This window comes from Alligator sinensis, unplaced genomic scaffold (genome assembly GCF_000455745.1).
Source record: "Alligator sinensis unplaced genomic scaffold, ASM45574v1 scaffold60_1, whole genome shotgun sequence".
Lineage (NCBI taxonomy): Eukaryota > Metazoa > Chordata > Crocodylia > Alligatoridae > Alligator > Alligator sinensis.
The window spans coordinates 4343173-4363117 of record NW_005841858.1 but is presented as its reverse complement, the minus strand read 5'-3'; the positions used below and the strand labels follow the sequence as shown (position 1 = coordinate 4363117).

Sequence of the window (19945 nt, the reverse complement as noted above, 5' to 3'; positions counted from 1 at the left end):
TCCTGCCCTTCTACTCAGGGTCATATTGATAGACAAATTTGGAGTCAGGATGGAGTTTTTCTTCTAGGTCAGACTGGTAAAAAGCATGGCGGGGGGGGTTGGGCAGGTGGGATGGGCAGTATCACGGGGAATGATCCTTTTCCTAGAATCTTCTGAGCATTAATTAATCAATTAATTCCATGTAATTGTGATGGTATTGCAGCAACAATACACTGGCAGTTTTTTTTGTCTCTTCTGCTTTTACCTGCGGCATGTTATATATACATAATATTCAGGTATTGTTCCTTGTAGTTGTATGTGAGGATTTCAAATCGGAATTTTGCAAATTCCTTGGGTAAATGGCTGCCTGCAAATAAAAGGGACTGGAACTGATGGCCCAGGAAGCACCTTTCAGTCCTGTTTGCCACGTCAGTGGGAATTTGAGTCCTAGGTCAGGGCCAAAACATACTGCCCATTTTGGCACCCCTAGTTTCTAAATGCTTTGGCATTAGAGAGATAAATATAATTGGTTTGGAGTTTAGAAACTCCAGCACTCGTAAAATGATTCAAATACTTTCAAATCTGCATGTTATTCAAGAAGATTTCAATAAATGCTTTGTAAAAGTTATTATTTAAAAAAGTCATAACTTCACATAAAACATTTATATCTTATTCATATTACTCATGCATTTTCATGCATTTTATTTTTTTTAACAAGAAAACACATTTACATGTACTTCCCCTTTTTAAAATCATAGCGAATAAGGTTTAAAAAATACATACCTTCCAGAAAACACTTGGAAATGTATTGATCCATCTAACCAATATTTGTATCATTAAGAGAAACCTATTAGATTTTAATCTGAAATTTCATAGCCTTTAATATTTTAATGAATTAATATTTCAATATTCTCTAAAACACATTAGCTGTACCTTACTAACAGAAAGAGAAAACCAATACAGAATGTAATAATGAATAAAGTTCTTTATGTAAATGCACAGTAACTCATACATTCACATAAGGTGTTCACTGAGGTTACTTGACGCAACATTAAGGTAACCACCCATTTTTTCTACAGTGTATTTAAAAACAAAACAAAAACACCCAAAAGGCTTTTGTCATTCCCATGTTTTCCTTACTTTTCTAGAATGTCAGCATTTTTAAAATACACTTATCGGTCAGGTTCTAAAATATTTTCTTAATTTTATGAAGGAAAAAACTCAAATATCAGTGCAACTGAAACAAGTACAGTGTAAAAGCCATGACTCAGTGGAACTACTTGTTTGAAGACAGACCTCAGTAAAATAAGTAAGCATACAGTTAGGACCCTTCAGTCAATTCTCAATTGCTTGAAAATCCAAAGCTAACACCACAGAAATTTGACTCCATGGCCTCACCCATGTTTAAAGATATAGCATTTTATATGACTTACATTTTCACTTTTGTTTCCAGAGGCTGTAAGTTGTCATGGTATTTTTCAATGTTATTCTCTACGTCCATGGCAAGATGATGGCTACACAAAAAGAAATGATCTGTTTTAACCTATTTCAGCATACCATTTTTACAGTAACTCTGACTTTATATTAATTTAGAAATTGTGACAAGTGTGTACTAGAGCTGCTTATTTAAACAAGTTTCTGTCTCGGGTGTAGATGCAAGCCCTGGTCTCCAACCTCACTTAAAATATTAACTAAAGCAAGAATTAGAATTAGAATTTCAAATCAGTCCCAACCCTACAATGAGCTCCATATGGACTTCAACACAAGACCTTTTCATTTTAGATGCTATTACAACAGACAGACACACCCAGGAAAGGACCTGTTGCCAATAAAACACTACAGCAATTATAATCCATATTCCTGGTAATTTAATTTTCATCCCAGAGACTAACTTTTGAAAAGCTGAAGTGTAAAATGAAAACATTGAATAGCAAGTTAACCACGTTGGTAGAAGACAGACAGAAACATGAAAAACAGACTCTTTGCAAAAAGAAGATGGCCAACAAAAGCAAGCTATATAGCATGACCATTTTAATAAAACCATCTGCAAACACAAAAAGAAAAAACTGAAGATATTCACAAGAGGTAAAGTCATCTAATGGGATGTAGGCTTGCACGAAACTAGATGCACGTGTACAGACTCTGGTCAGAAATTTTCCAAGATTTTTCCTCCAACCTGCTATTATTTTGAGACCTTACTTCATTTGAACACCAGAAGTTTTCAGAAGTTATTCTCTCATAATGATAAATAAGAATCATTTTTATGGAAGAGGTGTAAGAAAAATCTTCAACCTATTACTTAGCAAAAAATGGAACGTGGACAAGAAAAAAAGGATGACTCCACATAAAGTAGAAAATACAGATTAAAATAAAACAGTGTACATTTTGAAGCACTTGCCATTGCTTAAAGAATCTGTTAAAGCATGAGACTATACCATCTTCCTCATATATGTTTTGTATTTGTCGTTGTGTAAATTACATCCAAAATACCAGCTCCCAGGATTCAGTCAGTCCAGGTACTAGCTGTGGCATGTACATTCAAATTAGCCACTATCAAACTGTACAGTCCCAGTTGTACTAGCCAAAAATATATCTATTGTCAATATCCAGGCAATTTCCTGTTATCACATGTGCAGTGATATGGAAATCACTCCAAACTTTTCCATCCTTACCTTTCAAGTAAATATTTGCCATCATTAACTTGTTCCAAGGTATGCTGCAGCCTTTTGAGTTCTTCCTACAATGAGAGAAATAACATTTCAGCATATCAACTTTTATTATGATTAAATGATTATATCATGGTAATGCCTAGAGAACTCAGCAAAGTCCAAGCACCATTGTAGAAGGCACTGTATAACAGTCCCTTCCCAAAAACATTGTCAATCTTGACTTTATCAAAGCACTTAATCTTAAGCTTTCTAGCTAGCCACACATTAGATTGCTCAGCAAAGCACTTAAATACATACTTATCTTAAGCATATTAGATGTCTCACTGACTTCAAGCAAGTACTTGCATGTTGAATTTTAAGCTCTGATAGACTGGGCCCAAAATAACTTATAAGACCAAATCCTGAAAATGCTTATTATGGTCGAATAGTACGTACTACAAGGAAAAGTTCCTTCATATGTTCAGGAACATATACTGCATTTGCCAGTTTTCCAGATCATGCCAAAACAATATCTGACAAATTCTGCATGCACAGCAGTCAGAAAAAATGTTCCCCATCATGAGCATGTAGTACCAACAGCCATTGATCTATGATACCAACAACCTTCAACCTATTTTGGTTACCAAAGAAAATATTGTCTAAAGCATAATGTGTTATTAACGTGTTTTTTTTCCTTGATTTTTGCATTTGTCAGAAGTACTGGCGTGGTGGCCATTAGGAATGAACCTTTCATTAATCCATGGGAAAGATACGGCCCAGGAAGTGATGGAACAGACTTTCTCTCATTTCCCTGACACTGCCACTAGCAAGACAGAAGAGGAATGAGCTGTTTCCCATGAGTGCCTATTAGTGTCAAATGTAACAGATAGCTTGTGTGATTTAGACCCCTGAGATCAAAGTAGGGCTTGCACATGCCTCCAAACAGAGATCAGATGCAACAGTGGTGACACATAGGGGGGTGCACGGGGGTGCATGTGCACCCCCTGACAGCACCAGTGCACCCCTTGACCTTGGAAGTCCATTCCAGATTATGGCAACCCTTACTGTGAAGAAGTTCTTTCTAATGTCCAACCTAAATCTGCTCTCCATCAATTTGTGGCCACTGTCCCTAGTTAACTCCAGGGGGTGCCCTAGTAAACAGAGCATCTCCTATTCCCTGCTGCCCACCCCTGATGAATTTATAGGCAGCCACAAGATCACCTCTCAGCCTTCTCTTGCAAAGACTGAAGAGATCTAGATCCCTCAGTCTCTCTTTGTAGGGCCTTGCCTGCAGGCCCTTGACCATACAAGTGGCTCTCCTCTGAACCCTCTCAAAATTCTCCTCATCTCTCTTGAAGTGCAGTGCCCAAAACTGGACACTGTACTCCAACTGCAGCCTAACCAGTGCCGCATAGAGGGGAAGCATCACCTCCCTGGACAGTGTTGATCGTGCATCTGCTAATGCATGATAAAGTGAGGTTAGCCTTGTTGATCACTTCATCACATTGACGACTCATATTCATTTTGGAGTCAGCTATGACTCCAAAATCTCTTTCCGCTGCTGTGCTGTTGAGAAGGTCATCCCCCAGCCTGCAAGTGTGTTGATGGTTCTTTTTGCCCAGGTGCAGCACTTTGCACTTGTCTTTGTTGAACTGCATCCTGTTTTGTTCTGCCCATTTTTCCAACCTGTGCAGATCTGCCTGGATCCATTTCCTACCCTCTGTTGTGTTAACTTTGCCCCATAACTTGGTATCATCTGCAAACTTGGAGAGGGTGCACTTCACGCCCTCATCCAAGTCACTGATAAAGACATTGACTAGCACTGGTCCAAGAACTGAGCCTTGCAGGACTCTACTGCCCACATCTTTCCAGGTCAACATCAACACGTCCACCACCACTCTTTGGGTGTGCCACTCACCTGACCCACCCACATGATGTGTAATCATCTACATCACAGCCTGTCAGTTTATTTATGAGAACAAAATGAGATACCATATCGAAGGCCTTTTTAAAGTCTAGGTAGATGACATCTACCTCAACTACTGTGTCTAAGCGTTGTGTGACCTGGTCATAAAAAGAAACAAGGTTAGTCAGGCAAGATCTACCTGCAATGAATCCATGCTGATTTCCTTTCAGCATAATTTCCCCTGCTGGGCTCCCACAAATGTAATCCTTAATGATTTTTTCCAGTTTTCCCAAGGATAACTAAGAGACTGAGACTAACTGGCCTACAGTTTCCCGGTTCCTCTCTCCTCCCCTTCTTGAAAATAGGGACCACATTAGCCCTTTTCCAGTCCCCTGGGACCTGACCGGAGCACCATGAGTGCTCGAATAGCTCACTTCCAACCCACAGTTCCCCAACCTCGCAACCCCATCTGTTGATGTTGTGACCCCATTTGTAGTCACAACCCACAGTTTGGGACCTGTTAGGCTAGAGTTAAAAATTGGGTGGACAATTATTTTGGCTGGTGGGCCACTTAATGAGTTTTGGTGAGATGCAGAGGGCTGCACACATAAAATCTTTCAGAAGATATTATTTTAACAAGTTATAGACAAAAAACAAACTATATACTAAAATCCAACACTTACTATAACATTTTAATTTGATTTCAAGAAATAATTTTTTTACATATTGACAGTTTTTTAAGCAGTGTATATAGAGGAGTTCATGGTGGGGCTGCCTGCATGCTGGGTCCCAGAAGCCAGCTGGGGGGTGGGTGGGAGGGAAAGAAGGAGGGGGACAGGGAGCATGTGCAGCAGATCTTGCCCAGGCAGTGTGGTTCAGGTGCATTCCCCCTCCCCTGCCATTTAGCCTGTGGCTGCCCCCATGGTGCTCTGCACATGAGGCTGAGCCTCACCCACTCCCACCTGGAGCAGCCCACTCTGCACTCCCACCTGCACCCACCAATGGCACTGTCCCAGCCAGTGTGCACATCTTCCCAGGGGGCCTGCCTCTCACTCATTTGGTCACCCGCAGGTGACTGCTCATAGCGCTGGATGACCGAGTGGGCAGAAGGCAGTCAGAAGCTAGAGCTACAGCTAGAGCTGGAGCCCCACAAACTGGGGCAGGAGCCACCCAGCTGCAACTTCCCCCTCACCTGGCTGGGTGTGTGGTGCCCAGCACATGTCCTCCTGTCCTGCCATTGCTTCCTTATGCTAACTGCTGCCCGGAGACGCAAAGCAGGGGCAGGAGGAGGAGCTGCTGGAGGTGGGGGTGCCAAGCAGCCCCTGAATGGCTGCAGTAGCAGTGGCAGCAGCCCTGCCGGGAAGCTGTGCATACTGGCCAGGGCTGGGACTGGGACTGAGGCCAAGTCCAGGGCAGTGCCATCAGCAGGTGCTGGGGGGGGGTGCAGGTGGGACTTGGCCCCACGTGGAGCACCACGGGGGCAGCCATAGGCTGTATACAACCAATTGGTGCGCTGGATCCAGTCCACAGGTCATATTTTGCCCACCCTTGGTTTAAAACAAACCACCACCCAAATGCCCTTGGACCCATTGCGTTCCTGTAGATGTGCTGGACACCTGCTCCCACATGCTATAATTACAGCACATGGGAGTAGACTCAATTAATTAAATCTAATTAGCATGCTCCAGCAGCCTCAGTGTCTCATGTATTCAACATCCCCACACTTCACAATGGGAGTGGCAGTGCTTTAACTACAGCTTGTTGGAAAAGCTTTAGTTAAAGCGCCCCCACTGCCATTTTGAAGTGTGGAACACTAGATACACAAGATGCTGTGGATGCTTTAATTAGAGTGGCTCCTGAGAGCTGCTCTAATTAAAGCCCCCTCCCCACCCTGAGAGCACATGTAAAGATGCCCATTATCAGTCACCCAAACAACCCATTCTCCAGTCGCTAAGGTTTGTGGTAGAGCCAAAAATACTTTGTGTGATATCCATTTGTTTTTCTGGCTCAGCTAATAATAAGCTAGGGAGAAAAACATTAAGATTGTAAGCATTCTAAGACTAAAAACTTTACTATACAATTAAAGGCAAACAAACACAAAGATATACTTCTACTTTATGCAAATCCATATGTGCTTCAGTAAATGAACAGAATAAAACTACCCGCAAGGAACCATACATCTCAAGCCTTAAGGAATTTCAGATGCTCTGTTCACAACAGCCGAAGGAGTAACCTATGTGCTTTACCTAATGCTTTACTGTGTATAGTAACTACAGAAAATAACATATTGTAATGGTGTACAGAGTTAACAGCTCTGGTAAACACACATCTCCCAAACTGTGCACAACTCTAACACAATTTTAAAATCAATGAAATAACCAATTCCCTCAAAACACGGAGATAAGTTGTGTGTGAATTTCAATATCAGCAGATATTTCTTGCATAAGTTGGAGTTTCATAGATTTTTACCCCTTATCACTGGCAATTTTATACCATATAGGTAAAGTATATAATGAATGTGTGCGCCCCCTTCATACTTTGAGTGAAACTCAAACTCAGGAGTATCTCATCTGGGGTTAGAGATTTTTCATAACCCTCAAAAAACTGTAACTGTTTATCCAGAATGTTATATCCCATAAGATATGCCACATTCAATTAAATTTGCACATCTAAGAAAAAGCTGGGAGGAATCCAATACATGTATGTTACCAGCAAAGCATTTACCTGATTTGATTAAGAAAAAGGTAGCCCCTGACAATAAGCAGAAAACCAGCAGGAGTTCTTACATTCAGCAGTTTCTTTTTCTTCTAGTACAGAAAAATGCTTAATTCTCATAATTATGCAGTTTACCAGCAGCAAAACCTAGCCCATCTTTGCCATAGTACCAGCATTGTTCTGTTTTTGTAGAAGATGCTAACAATTTATCTTAGAAAAACCTTGAAAATATTCTTTAAATTCAAACCCCTCATCCATGCAACTCACATTTCAGTTAATGGAGGACCTTCCTGTGTCATTTCAACAGGAGCTCAATCTGCCCATGAATTGAGCAAATGCTTAAAAAGCAGAAATTGAGTCTGACTGACAGGGTTTTAGCTTCCAAAGACTAAAAAAAAAAGTAAGTTAGATTTTTAAAATCCTATTATATAATAAAATTGAAGTGTGATATGTAACTAGGGAGGAAATCTGTTCAAAAAGGAGATACAAAATATGATTTTTAAACCTGATTGTGCTTAAATTTCATTTATTTACCTGAAATATAAATCACTAACAATGAGCTGTTGAATAACTCTGGGCAGTCCTGTTGGTCCTCAAGAGACCAATTTAAGCCTCTGTATCGGGGTCAGCAGTGTATGGCCCATAGGCCAGATCCAGTCAACCAAGCTCTGGGACCCCAGTGTAGAAGAGATGCAGCATTGCAACAATTCTAGTGTGCAGCACTGCCATACGTCATTGGCTCATAGCAAAGCGTGTAGGATTCAGTCAGCAACTGAGGCCAATACACAGCAGTGCACTAGGCATTGTATAAACAGAGCAGATTGTAAGCTCTTTGGACAGAGCTTGTCTATCTTTGGTAATGACAAGATGATACAGGTAGATAAGAAAAACAAGGAAGTGAGAATGAAAACAGACAAATCCAAGCACATTTTTCAAATAGTTTGGTGCACAGTATTTGCCATTAGCAGCTGGTAGTGCTCTACATTCCATTCCAGTAGATGTGGCTATAAGAGATTTTTGAAGGACAATAAGGTGACAGCTTTATAATCTTCCTGGGATATTTGTATCACAAGTAAGGGTAAGCATGGCAAAATGTGAATAGAAGCTTGTTTTTGTGTGTGTACTATGAATGTGTTTCACCCAGAGGTATAACTTGGCAACCTGGGCAGTACTGGGGGAAAGCGATGGGGAAATGAGGGGGGCGGGAAATGAGCACTTGCCTCCTTATGCAGGATCTGTTGTAGTTGTGGTAACAATGCAGGCTGCTGCTGATTCAGTGCAAGATCCTCAGCACAAGCTATTGCAGTGGCAGTGGCAGCATGGTCTCACTGGGGGCTGCCATTCTGGTGTCGCCTTTGAGTTGGTGCCCAGGGCTGGTACCCCACTGTCCCCTGCCCTAATTATGCTATGGCTTTCAGCTAACCCAGTCCATATTTGTTTCTAAATGATGGTTCCTGCTGCAGTAAATAAAAATGGGAAGCTTCCTAAAGGATAAGTCTGGTGTCGTGGGACTCTCAAGCGTGCCTCATTGGTAGATGCCTGCTTCTATAATGGATGCTAACTCATACAATGGCTGTGCATCCCTGCTAAGGAAAATGGAACTGCAGCCTCACTATGCAGTTATCTGTTCAAAAAGTTCTTTCTATGCAAACACTATTTGTGGTTTGCTCTAGGGGAAGCGAGTCTCAGTTTCAGGGTCTTCTATAGACATGTTCTTATCATTAAAATTAAAAATTATAAAAACAAAAGCTCCCCAAAACCCTGAACATAGACTGTTCCTATAATTTAAAATTAAGAACAGGACAGGAGAATTTTCTGGCAGAAGTACTCATAGATACAGCTATCACTTGATATGTTTTGGAGTGTGTTTTTGTGCTTTAATTCCTTTATAATTGAACATACCCAGAGAACCTGAAAGCTATTCAAGAATCTGAGAAGTTGTTTAATGTCTTCCTTCAGTTCATTCAGTTCAAAACGGGAAGTATAAATAGAAACCAATCAGGGGAAAGAAAGGAGAGAGAATGGACTTTGAATCTTGCTTATAAAAAAAGGCTTCTTCCAAGGCCAGGAAGGTTAAAATCATTAGAAAAGACAATATGAGGAAATTTGCACCATGCAAGACCCATCTTTACCCTTCCTGATGTAAGGATAAATCAAAGAATTTTGGTTGCAGTAAAAACACTGCCATCTTTATAAGCAAAACAACTCAACCATTCATACCCTCCTCTGCTTTCTCAAACAAAGTCTATATATTGTAGAACACCATGGTACTTTTTAGTCTTGTGCAAGAGGAGTGCATAGATCGTGTACCATATAACATGAAACAATATCACAGTTATAGTTGATTTACTAACTTTCATATCCTGGTAGACTTGGAAGCATTACTACAAAATACATAAACTGAATTTTCAAGACAAGTTAAATTTTTCCTCATAGATGCACACAACCTCACTACTACCTACCATGTAAGCAAGCAATTTGAGATGGTCTAGTCCTGAAATAACTTTCTATTCTTGCTTCACATTTTACCCTGCTCAGAAGAATATCCTTTTTTGACATATGTTAGAGTTAGAAACTCCCTCAATTGTTCACCTCTGAAGTATGCTTGAACCCCAAAGATAACCTTTTTGTTTCCTGAATCACGCCACTGGTCATTTTGGTTTCAACATATCCCCAAGAAACGTAAGGTAATTTAAAATGTGAAAACAATTTGCAATTGCATTTGTACACAGCTGTAGGTAACAAAACCTGCTCAACTTACATAAATCATTTTTGTGTTTGACTTCATTTTATATTAACCTAAGGGTGAAGACTTAACAAAGACTAAAAAAACAAAATTGGTTGTGACACTTTTGACTATTCAATCATTCAATTAAACATCACTGGACAGTCTTTATGGAAGATGTAATAAGGCAACTACAAAAAGGGGCCAGTAATGTTTGCATAATTTGGAAACATAGAAGACATAAAATCTATACTAATTTCAGTTTTGCGTCATTAAACATGAAGTATTGATTATTGCTCCTTGCAACAAAATTTATGAAGCTAGCTATGTTGCTGTGTCCACATAAAGTGATTCTGATGTTTTGCCCTCAGACCCCAAGTGCTGTAAATGATGGGTTACAGTGACAGCTGGGATGCTGTTGTTCCAATTCACAGCCTTAGGAGATACATTTTACAGATTACACTAGAAGTGACCCAGCTGCAAACTCTAACTTCAGAAAATTAAATTGGAAGAGATCCAAACTTCTGTTGGAATACCCAGTGAATTACAATGCCTTTTAAACCTTGTAATAATGTAAACATAGTGTAAAATTTACTGCAGTTTTCTTTCTTCCTCGACTGTTGAATATGGACATTAATAGTAATCACTGTATAAAAATGCAATAAAGGCTGAGAATGCAAGCTTGCTTTTTTAGAAGCAGCAGCAAAAATCTTTTTATCCAGTCATTTTAGTACCTAGGTCACCCATCCTGTTTATGTATTAAACACACCCATCTGTAGATCTGCATTGATACTAACTCGTTATTGTACAATATTTGAAAATACCGTAGCCTTATCATACAGAAAACTATTTAAAGGACTTCAACCTGGAGACCAGAGGTGTCAAAGATATGGCCTTATCACCTAGCCTGTGGATCTCATACTGGATCTCACATTGCATGTAAGACTGGCACACCTGATGCATGCTAAGCCCTGGCCTTAGCCCAGTACACTCCCCACAGCACGTTGGGGCCAGTCTGGTGCATGCTCAGGGCTGAATTAACACACAGGCAAACTAGGCACATGCCTTGAGCCCTAAATTAAAAGGAGGCCCAGTTGTGCTTATTTTACATATTATAATTATTGAGTGAAAAAAAATAGGTGCCCATGAGTTTATTTGCCCATGGTCCACTAAAGGATAAAGGATTAATCCGGCACTGTACATGCTGTATGCTGTGTACAGGGCCAGGGCTGCTGCATGTGTTGTATGCAGCACACAGGATCATTCCAGGGCAAATGCTGCATGCAGCACACATGGGGTTGGTCTGACAGTCCAAACCAGGCCCACTCATCCAGCCTGTGGGGCCTGGTGTGCTTGATACTCCTGCCACAGACATCTCATCAGCATGACATCCACCAAGAAACACCAGGGATTAGGTCATATTTACACACCCTGCTAGCATGTTCAGAAGGCATTACAGGAACTTAATTTTTTTCCAGTTACAGGAAGCCTCATTTCTGGAGCAATAAGGGGTAGGGAGGAGTCTTATTTCTATTCTTCACTGGGGCATGAGTATAGCCTGCTCTGCACAGCCAAATGCATGAGGGCACACATGTAACCCCCAATTACATTTCGCTAGACTTTTCGCTACCTTGTTTTGGACTCATACAGACAGAGACATTTAAGACTTGTTGGCCAATCTGACCAGATGAAAAGAAGCCAATGGATAATGTATTTAGTGGAAAAGCCTGGTGTTTACCAGGTCTGCCACGTCCCTTGGCATCTGGTAAATTCAATCAGTGCTACATTGCATCTGGGCCATAAGGGCAGCATTTCTCCTTGTGTCCAAGGGGTAAAAACACTGCCAAACCCAGATTCAGAACTCAGAGATGCAGAAATATTTTTGGTTCTTCAATTATTAGTTCATGCTCTATAGAAAAGAGCTGCAGAAATCTTAAGATGCAGCAACTACTGCCACAAAAGCTGGATAGTATATATACAGCTTCACCAAAAGAAGGGAGGTTTTCCCCCCATTTATTAAAAAATAAGAAGTCTGTAGTTTTCTTCTTTATATTCTGGGTTCTCTTTTCATACAGAATAAGTGTAACAGGGTCACATCTCTAAGGGTGGCCATGGAGCCCCTGGAGTCCTTTCACCCCTCATTCTCTGGGTAATCACCCCTTCAGTTGCCCACCACTCTTTGCTGTTATGTTCTAAATAAGAGGGAGGCTGCCCCAGGGCTTCTCAAGCTGGTCTAATGGCCATCAAGTGTTTGTGGTTCTCATCTTAAAGGCTAATTGTGTGGCTCCAATCCTTCCCTACACCACACCACGTGCCTCACAGTTGGTATCACTCCTTGATGTTCACCTAATCTCACTCAGCTCTTCCCCAGGCTCTCAACACAGAAAAGCCTCTCTATAGGCTCTGGACCTGATCTGGTCCTACACAGCCCCCTGTGCTCTATCAGACCGCTCTGGTGTCTTGGTCTCTGATTTCTCTGTCTGTCCGTCTCTAGCTTACCCCCAGCTCTCAGGTTCAGGCAGGAGCCCTGCTGCAAGCCTGGTGTCAGGAGCTCCACTGCTTGTGGCTCCCAGGCTTAGGCTGCCTGACCAGGTCATGGGTTTATAACTTAACCCTCTCCTGGTCAGGTGATGCCCTCATTAACTCCCTTCTACACCTGCTGGCTGCTCTGCAGGCTGCTCCTCTTTTTAAAGTGACTGGTGCACCCGGCACTGTCAGAGTAAGGTTCCCTAAAGGGTTAATTGTTCCTTGTAGTAGTGCTTAAGTTGCCATGGTGATGGTTCATCAGCAGAGATCGACAGGGTTCTCTGAGTATCCAAGTCCTGCACAGATCACTTATACAGCAGACCTGGGTACCTGCAAAAAGAAAAGCTTCCTTTCACATTAAGGAAGCAAAGAGGATAAGAATAACCATGGCAGGGGCCAGCAACAACAGTAGACATGCTGAGGGCATAGCACTGTGCTGACATCCAGGGAGCAGCATTTTACTTTATCAGACCAGGAAGCATAATAGCATTTGACTGACTTAGTTAATTATCAAGAAGCAGCCAAATGATTTACTCCATATAATTAGAGAGAAATAAGTAAAGGGTTTGGCACTAATTGAGAACTTGCCGTGAGGGGGAAATGACACTCTTGGAACGTTCAAAGAGGCGACTTAGGCATAGAAACATTTAGGTAAGAAAACATTTCTTGAATGTTTCTAGGCCATGGATTCCTTTGGGAAATAAATATTCAAATATTAAAGGAAATAGTCTCTCAATTTCATTGGAGGGGTCTGTTTTTAAAACCAGTTATTAATATAGGTTAAAAAAAGACCACAGTCATTAAGATATATTACCTTCAAATATATATTTATGTAAAGAACAAGAATCAGATTCGAATCTCATCTGTGTTCAAGTAAATCCATTCAGGTCTATAGAGATATACCCACATTTACACCAGGGCAGCTAAAATCAGGCCAGAGGCCAGGTATTAAAAAATAATTTTCAAAACCTATCCTGTAGAAAAGTACATACTTATTTCAGTATTGCTGCTGTCTCTTGCCATGTTAAGTCACACTTTCTGGTATTACCCAGAAGGTCAATGTGATGTAGATTAGAACGGAAAGTTCAGGATCCACTAGAAACCACAAAAATTAGCGAGCTAAAAAGAAAAAGGCGAGGGGGGGGGTATTATTTTTTGGGACCGAGCTAAAAAGAAAAAGGCGAGGGGGGGGGGATTATTTTTTGGTTCTTTTTAAAAGAAATGTTAGCTAAACCAGCTGTTAAATTATTCAGAACAAACGAGATTTGTTTTAAGATAAATTCTGTCAAAGTGACAACTTACATGGAGCACTAAAGTATTGCTTTTGTCCATTGTACTTTCATTCCTTACCATATTACTTTAGCAAAATGAACAAGCATCTCAAGTTAACGCCTGACAACCTTTAGACTCCAGTCCAGTTGGAAGTGTAACAACCAGGGTCTGTGACTCGGAAGGCTATGGTAACTGGGCCAATGGCTGCCATTCTTGCACTCCCTCTAAGTGGGCACTGATAGTGCCCATTTGTTACACTACTGAAGCCAGTCCCTATTCACTGCTTATGCAATGTAAAAGAGACCCAATTTACTATGGAAGAATTTCCCCAGCATAAGTGCTATACAGAAGCTACTATGCTGTCTTGCTTCCTAGGGCATGCTACCAATAGCATGAGGAGTAGTAAGAGGTAAATCAGGTTCAGAAGGTGTGTATGCCCAAAGTGTTCATCCCTCCAGTGACTTAGAACTACAGGTTAGTGCACAGACACCTGAGTGCCTGAGTGGAAGCTGAGCCGCTTTGCTCCCTGAAATAATCGGAAGATGAGAGGGAACAAATGCAGCATAACCTGGAGTACAGATACATGCATATACCAATGTAAATTACTCTGGGCCTAGAGCAGATAGACGAGCAGCTTATACTGTAGTAACAGGCTGTAGGTGGCTATTACATAATCTTACCAGTGTGGCAGAAAATTAGATAATACCTTGAGTAAATTACTGCCCTTGGATAGTCAGCTGAAGCTGACACAAGCAGACATAACACATGTATAGGGTAACCATATTTCTCAAATCTCAAAATAGGACATGCCCCCTACCACCACCCCTAGCCCCCAATTTCTCCAAACTCAGAGCAGATATTTTTGACTGATCTTAGGGAGAGATTTGTTAACTATTCAAGAACTTGGTTGGAGACAGAGAAGCAGCCCAGCTTTTTACTAGTGTCTACCAGAGACAATTGTCCAATGCAGATATTCGTAGCATAGTGGTCTGGTTCACTGAAACTGGAATTGGAAGTGGACTTGAGCAAAGATCTCCCTAAAGAGGTGTGAAATGGTGTTGGGGCTGTTGATATCTAGTACAGTGAAGAAAAAATCCCCTTTTTCTCCAGCCCTTTCATTCTCATGAGAAAGCTTAATGTTCAGTTGTGGAAGACTGCCATCAATCCCCCACCAGGTGGAAACAATCAAGGAAAGAGTGAAGACCTGTATTGGATGAGTAAATTCTAGATAGTTCCTAGATAAGTTACTAAAGGTATGCTTTAACTATAATAACTCTTCCATCTTGTCTTTCTTTCTACAGATGAGATAAACAGTTGCACAAACTACAAAATCAGTGATGGCTTATGATCAATGCTTAACAGAGAAAAAGTGCTTAGTCCTAAAATATAACATAGCCCTAACTACCTAACTAGATGACTTGGGGGTGGGGGGGAGGGTTAATCCAAGTAATTTATTTCCTTCACTATAATTGTGAAATTTTGCATTATTAGAAAACAGAAACCTAGCAGTAAATATTTCACATTTTTTAAATTTAAAACTGTGCCTCCTGTGCTGCATCACTTCCACCTATTTATATATACACACATATGCGCACACACTCCTTAGCTGCTCTTCTAATTTTACTTTCCATTTTATCTAAAAATAAACCTTACTAATGATTTCAAGCAGTGTCTTACCTTTAAAGGGCAACTTCAAGATTTTTTTTTTAAATGTTTACAAAAACATTTTTCATAAATAGCTTTTTTGCCAATTTTCCTAGAGACAATGCCCCCTCCCCCCCCCAAATTAATTGCTATAAAATCAACATTTTAATCTGACAAGGTCTGTTAAACAGAGTGTTAATTATGCCTCTGACGGCATACAGTGAGCCAGGAGAGGGTATAAAAATCAGGATCCTTCACACAAAGACAAGTTTTATTCACCACAAACATGTGCTTTGTGCAGCCGTTTATGCAGCCAACAGAAGGTACTTCTGTTTAAACTGGATAACTTGTACCTGCCATTTGGTGTAATCTTAGAATCCACTGGAAGGTTTTCACTTCTACCCACTACCACAGAAATCAACATAACTTCCAAGTAGTATGTGCATATCTATTGCAGAAATTTATCACAGGTAAGGGAGAATACTTTTGAGGAGCTATGATAGCTGTTGATTACTGAATATAAATTCATGTTTTAAGTGCAAACACATTTAATGCAGCTGGACAAATGTAATTTATTCCAGTAACTGATGCAAAATAAAATTCCAAACAGCATAGGATCTATTGCCACTGGGTATTACCATGAGCTCTGATGATATCAATGACGACTTTTCTCAGATCAATGGACAGAATGGCATTTCACATGAAATCTAGCTTTGTACATAAGGGTTCTACTTTACGTATATACCTTGACATCCCCAATCCTTGTCAATCGCTTTCGAGTTATGGAACAAGAAATCAGGTTTAAGTTCTGAAATTAGTTCAAGGATCTCTTTCCTCCAAAGGCAGTTACTCATGTGCCTCCCTAACGATTCTACCTCATTACTGCCTAACAAGAGTTTACTCTTTCTTTAGAGGTGGTAAGTATGTATACACTTTATATGATGTGTGCTTCCATCCACACATTTGTCTTTATAAATAAGCCAAAAAAGTGGCAATCAAAAACCAAAGATGGTCCAAAGAGAGGAAATGTCATGTTGAACAGAAAATCAGGCCAAGAACAAGACAAAGGGCAGACATAATAGAAGTCTTTAAAACTGGAAACAGGTTACCCACTAATTAGAATACCACTGGGATAAGCATTAAGCATCACAACTGTTTAGTGCAAGTGACTAAGTGATGCTGTTACAAGGGAGATTTCTAAAGAGCTGATAAATAGAACACTTAGGGGAACAGTAGCCATTAGGCAATTAACTCATGCTGTTTATTGCTTGTGTTTTCATTATTCTAGATACTAAGAGATACTTTACTCAATGTGTATTCTTTTATTTTATTAAGAATCGAAGTTTCACTTACAGGGTAATAATTGGCAGGATTAATTTTCTTTAACATACACATCACACAGACCAACTTATTTTGTATGTGTTCAAGTTGTCAGACTACTTCCTGATCTGCTTTGTCATGACTAATTTCATTTATGAGATTTCAGTGGCGTTCTACTAGTTCTTTTGGATGCCTATTTTTTTAGAATGTCATTGTACCATGAAAGTCATTTTCACCCCTAAATTCCACTTCATTATGGTGAAACGTCAGCTACAAGATAGTTGAGGTTGAGGACCACTCTCTGTTTAAAGGTCAGCTTTTCTAAGAGTTCTAAAAATCAGCATGCCCACTAATATTGTCATTAAATTTGGTGTGCCCCAGGGAATATGCATAGCAGTTAGTGGCCCAAACGTGGGCTTAGCTGAACCATTCCTAACATCCAACCCTTTTGGGGAAAAGAAAGTTTATTGACAATTGTATCAGTTTTTTTCTGTGCAGATCTGGGAGATCAAACCATGACTCCAACTGTGTCCCAAATTATTTCAATTGCTATCTACCTCAGAAAAATTCTACACATAGAAGCAAGGCTATGTTCATACACCACACAGACTACAATGCAATTGTGTGGTAGAGTGCCCAAAAGCTTGTTAGCTTGCCAGCATTCAGATTACCTGGGTAGCTCAAGAGGACACACTGTGATATCTGAACTGGGCATTTTAAGTGTGAAACACCTCTTGGCTGAAATCAGAAAATGAATTGTAAGCATGTTGCTAAACATCTGCTCCCATCTTAGGATGAGAGAGAGTTATTTGGGGGGGAGTATACTCCGAAGACAACAGAACATTCAAAATGCAGTCAAACTATTTTCAAAAAGAAAAGAGGAAAGAAGGGAAGGCAATCTGGGTCTGTGGTAATGGAAGGGAAATTATGGAGAGAGAAATGGGAGGAAGGTCAATGGCAAGACTCCCAGCTCTGCATGCTCACTTTCCAGGTGGGTAACTACACCAGGATCTGTTCGCTTCTGAACCCATCTGCTTTGTCCCATGTGTGACCTGGGTGCTATGTGTCTCTCATAAAAAATCAAGACAGTACAAGATCCTCCAAGAAATTATGACTTGTGATAAGTAAACAGAGGAGCGGAGAAGATGACAAGGGCTCTTGTGGCTTCAAGGGATGGGAAAAGGAGGGGGAGCTCCAAACAGCGACAGGGTCTGTTCGCTTCTGAACCCATCTGCTTTGTCCCATGTGTGACCTGGGTGCTATGTGTCTCTCATAAAAAATCAAGACAGTACAAGATCCTCCAAGAAATTATGACTTGTGATAAGTAAACAGAGGAGCGGAGAAGATGACAAGGGCTCTTGTGGCTTCAAGGGATGGGAAAAGGAGGGTGAGCTCCAAACAGTGACAGGTAGAAGAGAAGATACACACACACACAGAGGCACTTAAAATGATAATGTAATAAAAAGACTAAGTCCTGGGAAGCAGACCATGCATGAGAAGTTTTGTGCCAGCCCTGTTAGCCCCTACACTTTCCAAAGCACAGGCACAATCTTCATTCCACCATAGCCAAGTGTACAAGAATGGGTAAGACAGAAGGAGCACTTAAGAATCCCACAGCAACCTTTATTACCTACTGAACCCAAAAGCATCTCAACAAGGATAATCTACAACTAGGTAAATCATCACTAAATTACAATCAAGTCTAAACACCAAGGAAACACAACAACAAAAACAAATCAAGGGGGATGTAGTTTCCCAGTGCCCTCCCAAAACTTCAGTTTGCGAAAACAAACTTCTGAAAATCAGAAAATTCAAAGTTACAGTAAGCACCTATGAAACCTAAAGTTTGTCCTGACTAAGCCATGTGCCATTACATCCATAAAACACAGATGCACATTCTGCCTTTGTATAGTTGACACCAGACTTTCCTTACAGTCAAACACTTAGCATACTGCACAGGAATGACACCACATCTACTACATTTTATGGTCCATTTTCTTTTACATGCACAATGCAACCCACAGACAACATTAATACTTTCACATTAAACTCACAGACAACATCCATATCCTAACTAACTTCTGACAACCCCCATGGCAAGATGATCCTAGTGTACCATCACTGACACAAACTACACAGTTTAACTCTGAAATGAGCCTCTCCTCTTTCCTCTGATCACGCACACGGCAGGCAGGCCACCCTGCCACAGGCCACCTAGCTCCTGTTGATCACTTCATATCACAGCTCTGCCAGGCTGCTCCAGTTCATCTTGCCAACACCCAACACAACTCATGCAACAAATACAGCTGGAGTGCTTATTTATAATTCCCATTACTTTTTGCTAACTCCAGAGGTGCAGAGTTGAGGTTGCATTGAGATGTACCTTAAATCTGTATTTCCTGGGGTTTTATTTATTATTATTTTTAGAAGTCTATGTTTTATTGAATTTGATGTTCAAAAAGAGCACAAGATTTTCAGTATAGAAGACAGTCATAAGTCCATATCCCTGCCAATGCTTAGCATCATTCCAGATCTCCCAGTTGTCCCAGCTGCCTATCTAAGTAATAAATTATTTTTGCTTGGTGTTCATTATTTTCATATATTTGCAAGTCAGTTATGTTTTCTCATTCTTAGCTATCATGCATTCAAAATACAACCCTAATAATAACTTCCAAGTCAATCCCCTTTACCAGTGGTGCTCAACATTTTTGCCCCATGGGCCAGATGGGTGGTGCCAGGTCTCTCTGGCACATGAGACGGATTTGGCAGGGCCTGATACAGCAGTGTGGAAGTGGGTATGGGGCAGCTTGGCCCAATCCATCTGTGCAGGGTGGAGAGAGTGTGGCCCAGACGCAACCCAAACACAGAGGAAGAGTATGTGGTCCAGCCTTAATCTAGCCCTGGGGACCTCGGGAAGCTGGGGGGATGGAGGGGAGCAATACTAATTGCCACTGCTCCCACTCCACTAAATTTCCCAACCTGTAGAGCCCTAAAAGCTGGATGCCATGGCTCCATGTGTCACATTAGGCCCACAGACCAGGGGTTAAATACTACTGCCCTTCACCCTTTCTGTTCTATGGAACAGGGGCTCTCTTTTTAAGTACAGTATCTATTATAAACACAATTTGGAACAAGCAAGCTAAATGCTTAGGCACTGTTCTAGCTCAAATAAGTATTCATCTCTCTCTTGTTTATTATCAGCATCTAATG

General features: G+C 40.8%; 1 protein-coding gene across 1 annotated transcript in view; it reads right to left on the bottom strand.

The window, feature by feature from the left end:
• The window catches only part of IQCJ (IQ motif containing J), a 155294-nt gene that overhangs the window by 61355 nt on the left and 73994 nt on the right, over positions 1 to 19945 (bottom strand). The window contains exons 2-3 of the mRNA XM_006016473.2: positions 2652 to 2716; positions 1413 to 1493 (exon numbers count right to left, since the gene is read on the bottom strand). Of these exons, the coding sequence (XP_006016535.1) occupies positions 1413 to 1493; positions 2652 to 2716 (146 nt within the window). The remainder of the gene's footprint in view (positions 1 to 1412; positions 1494 to 2651; positions 2717 to 19945) is intronic.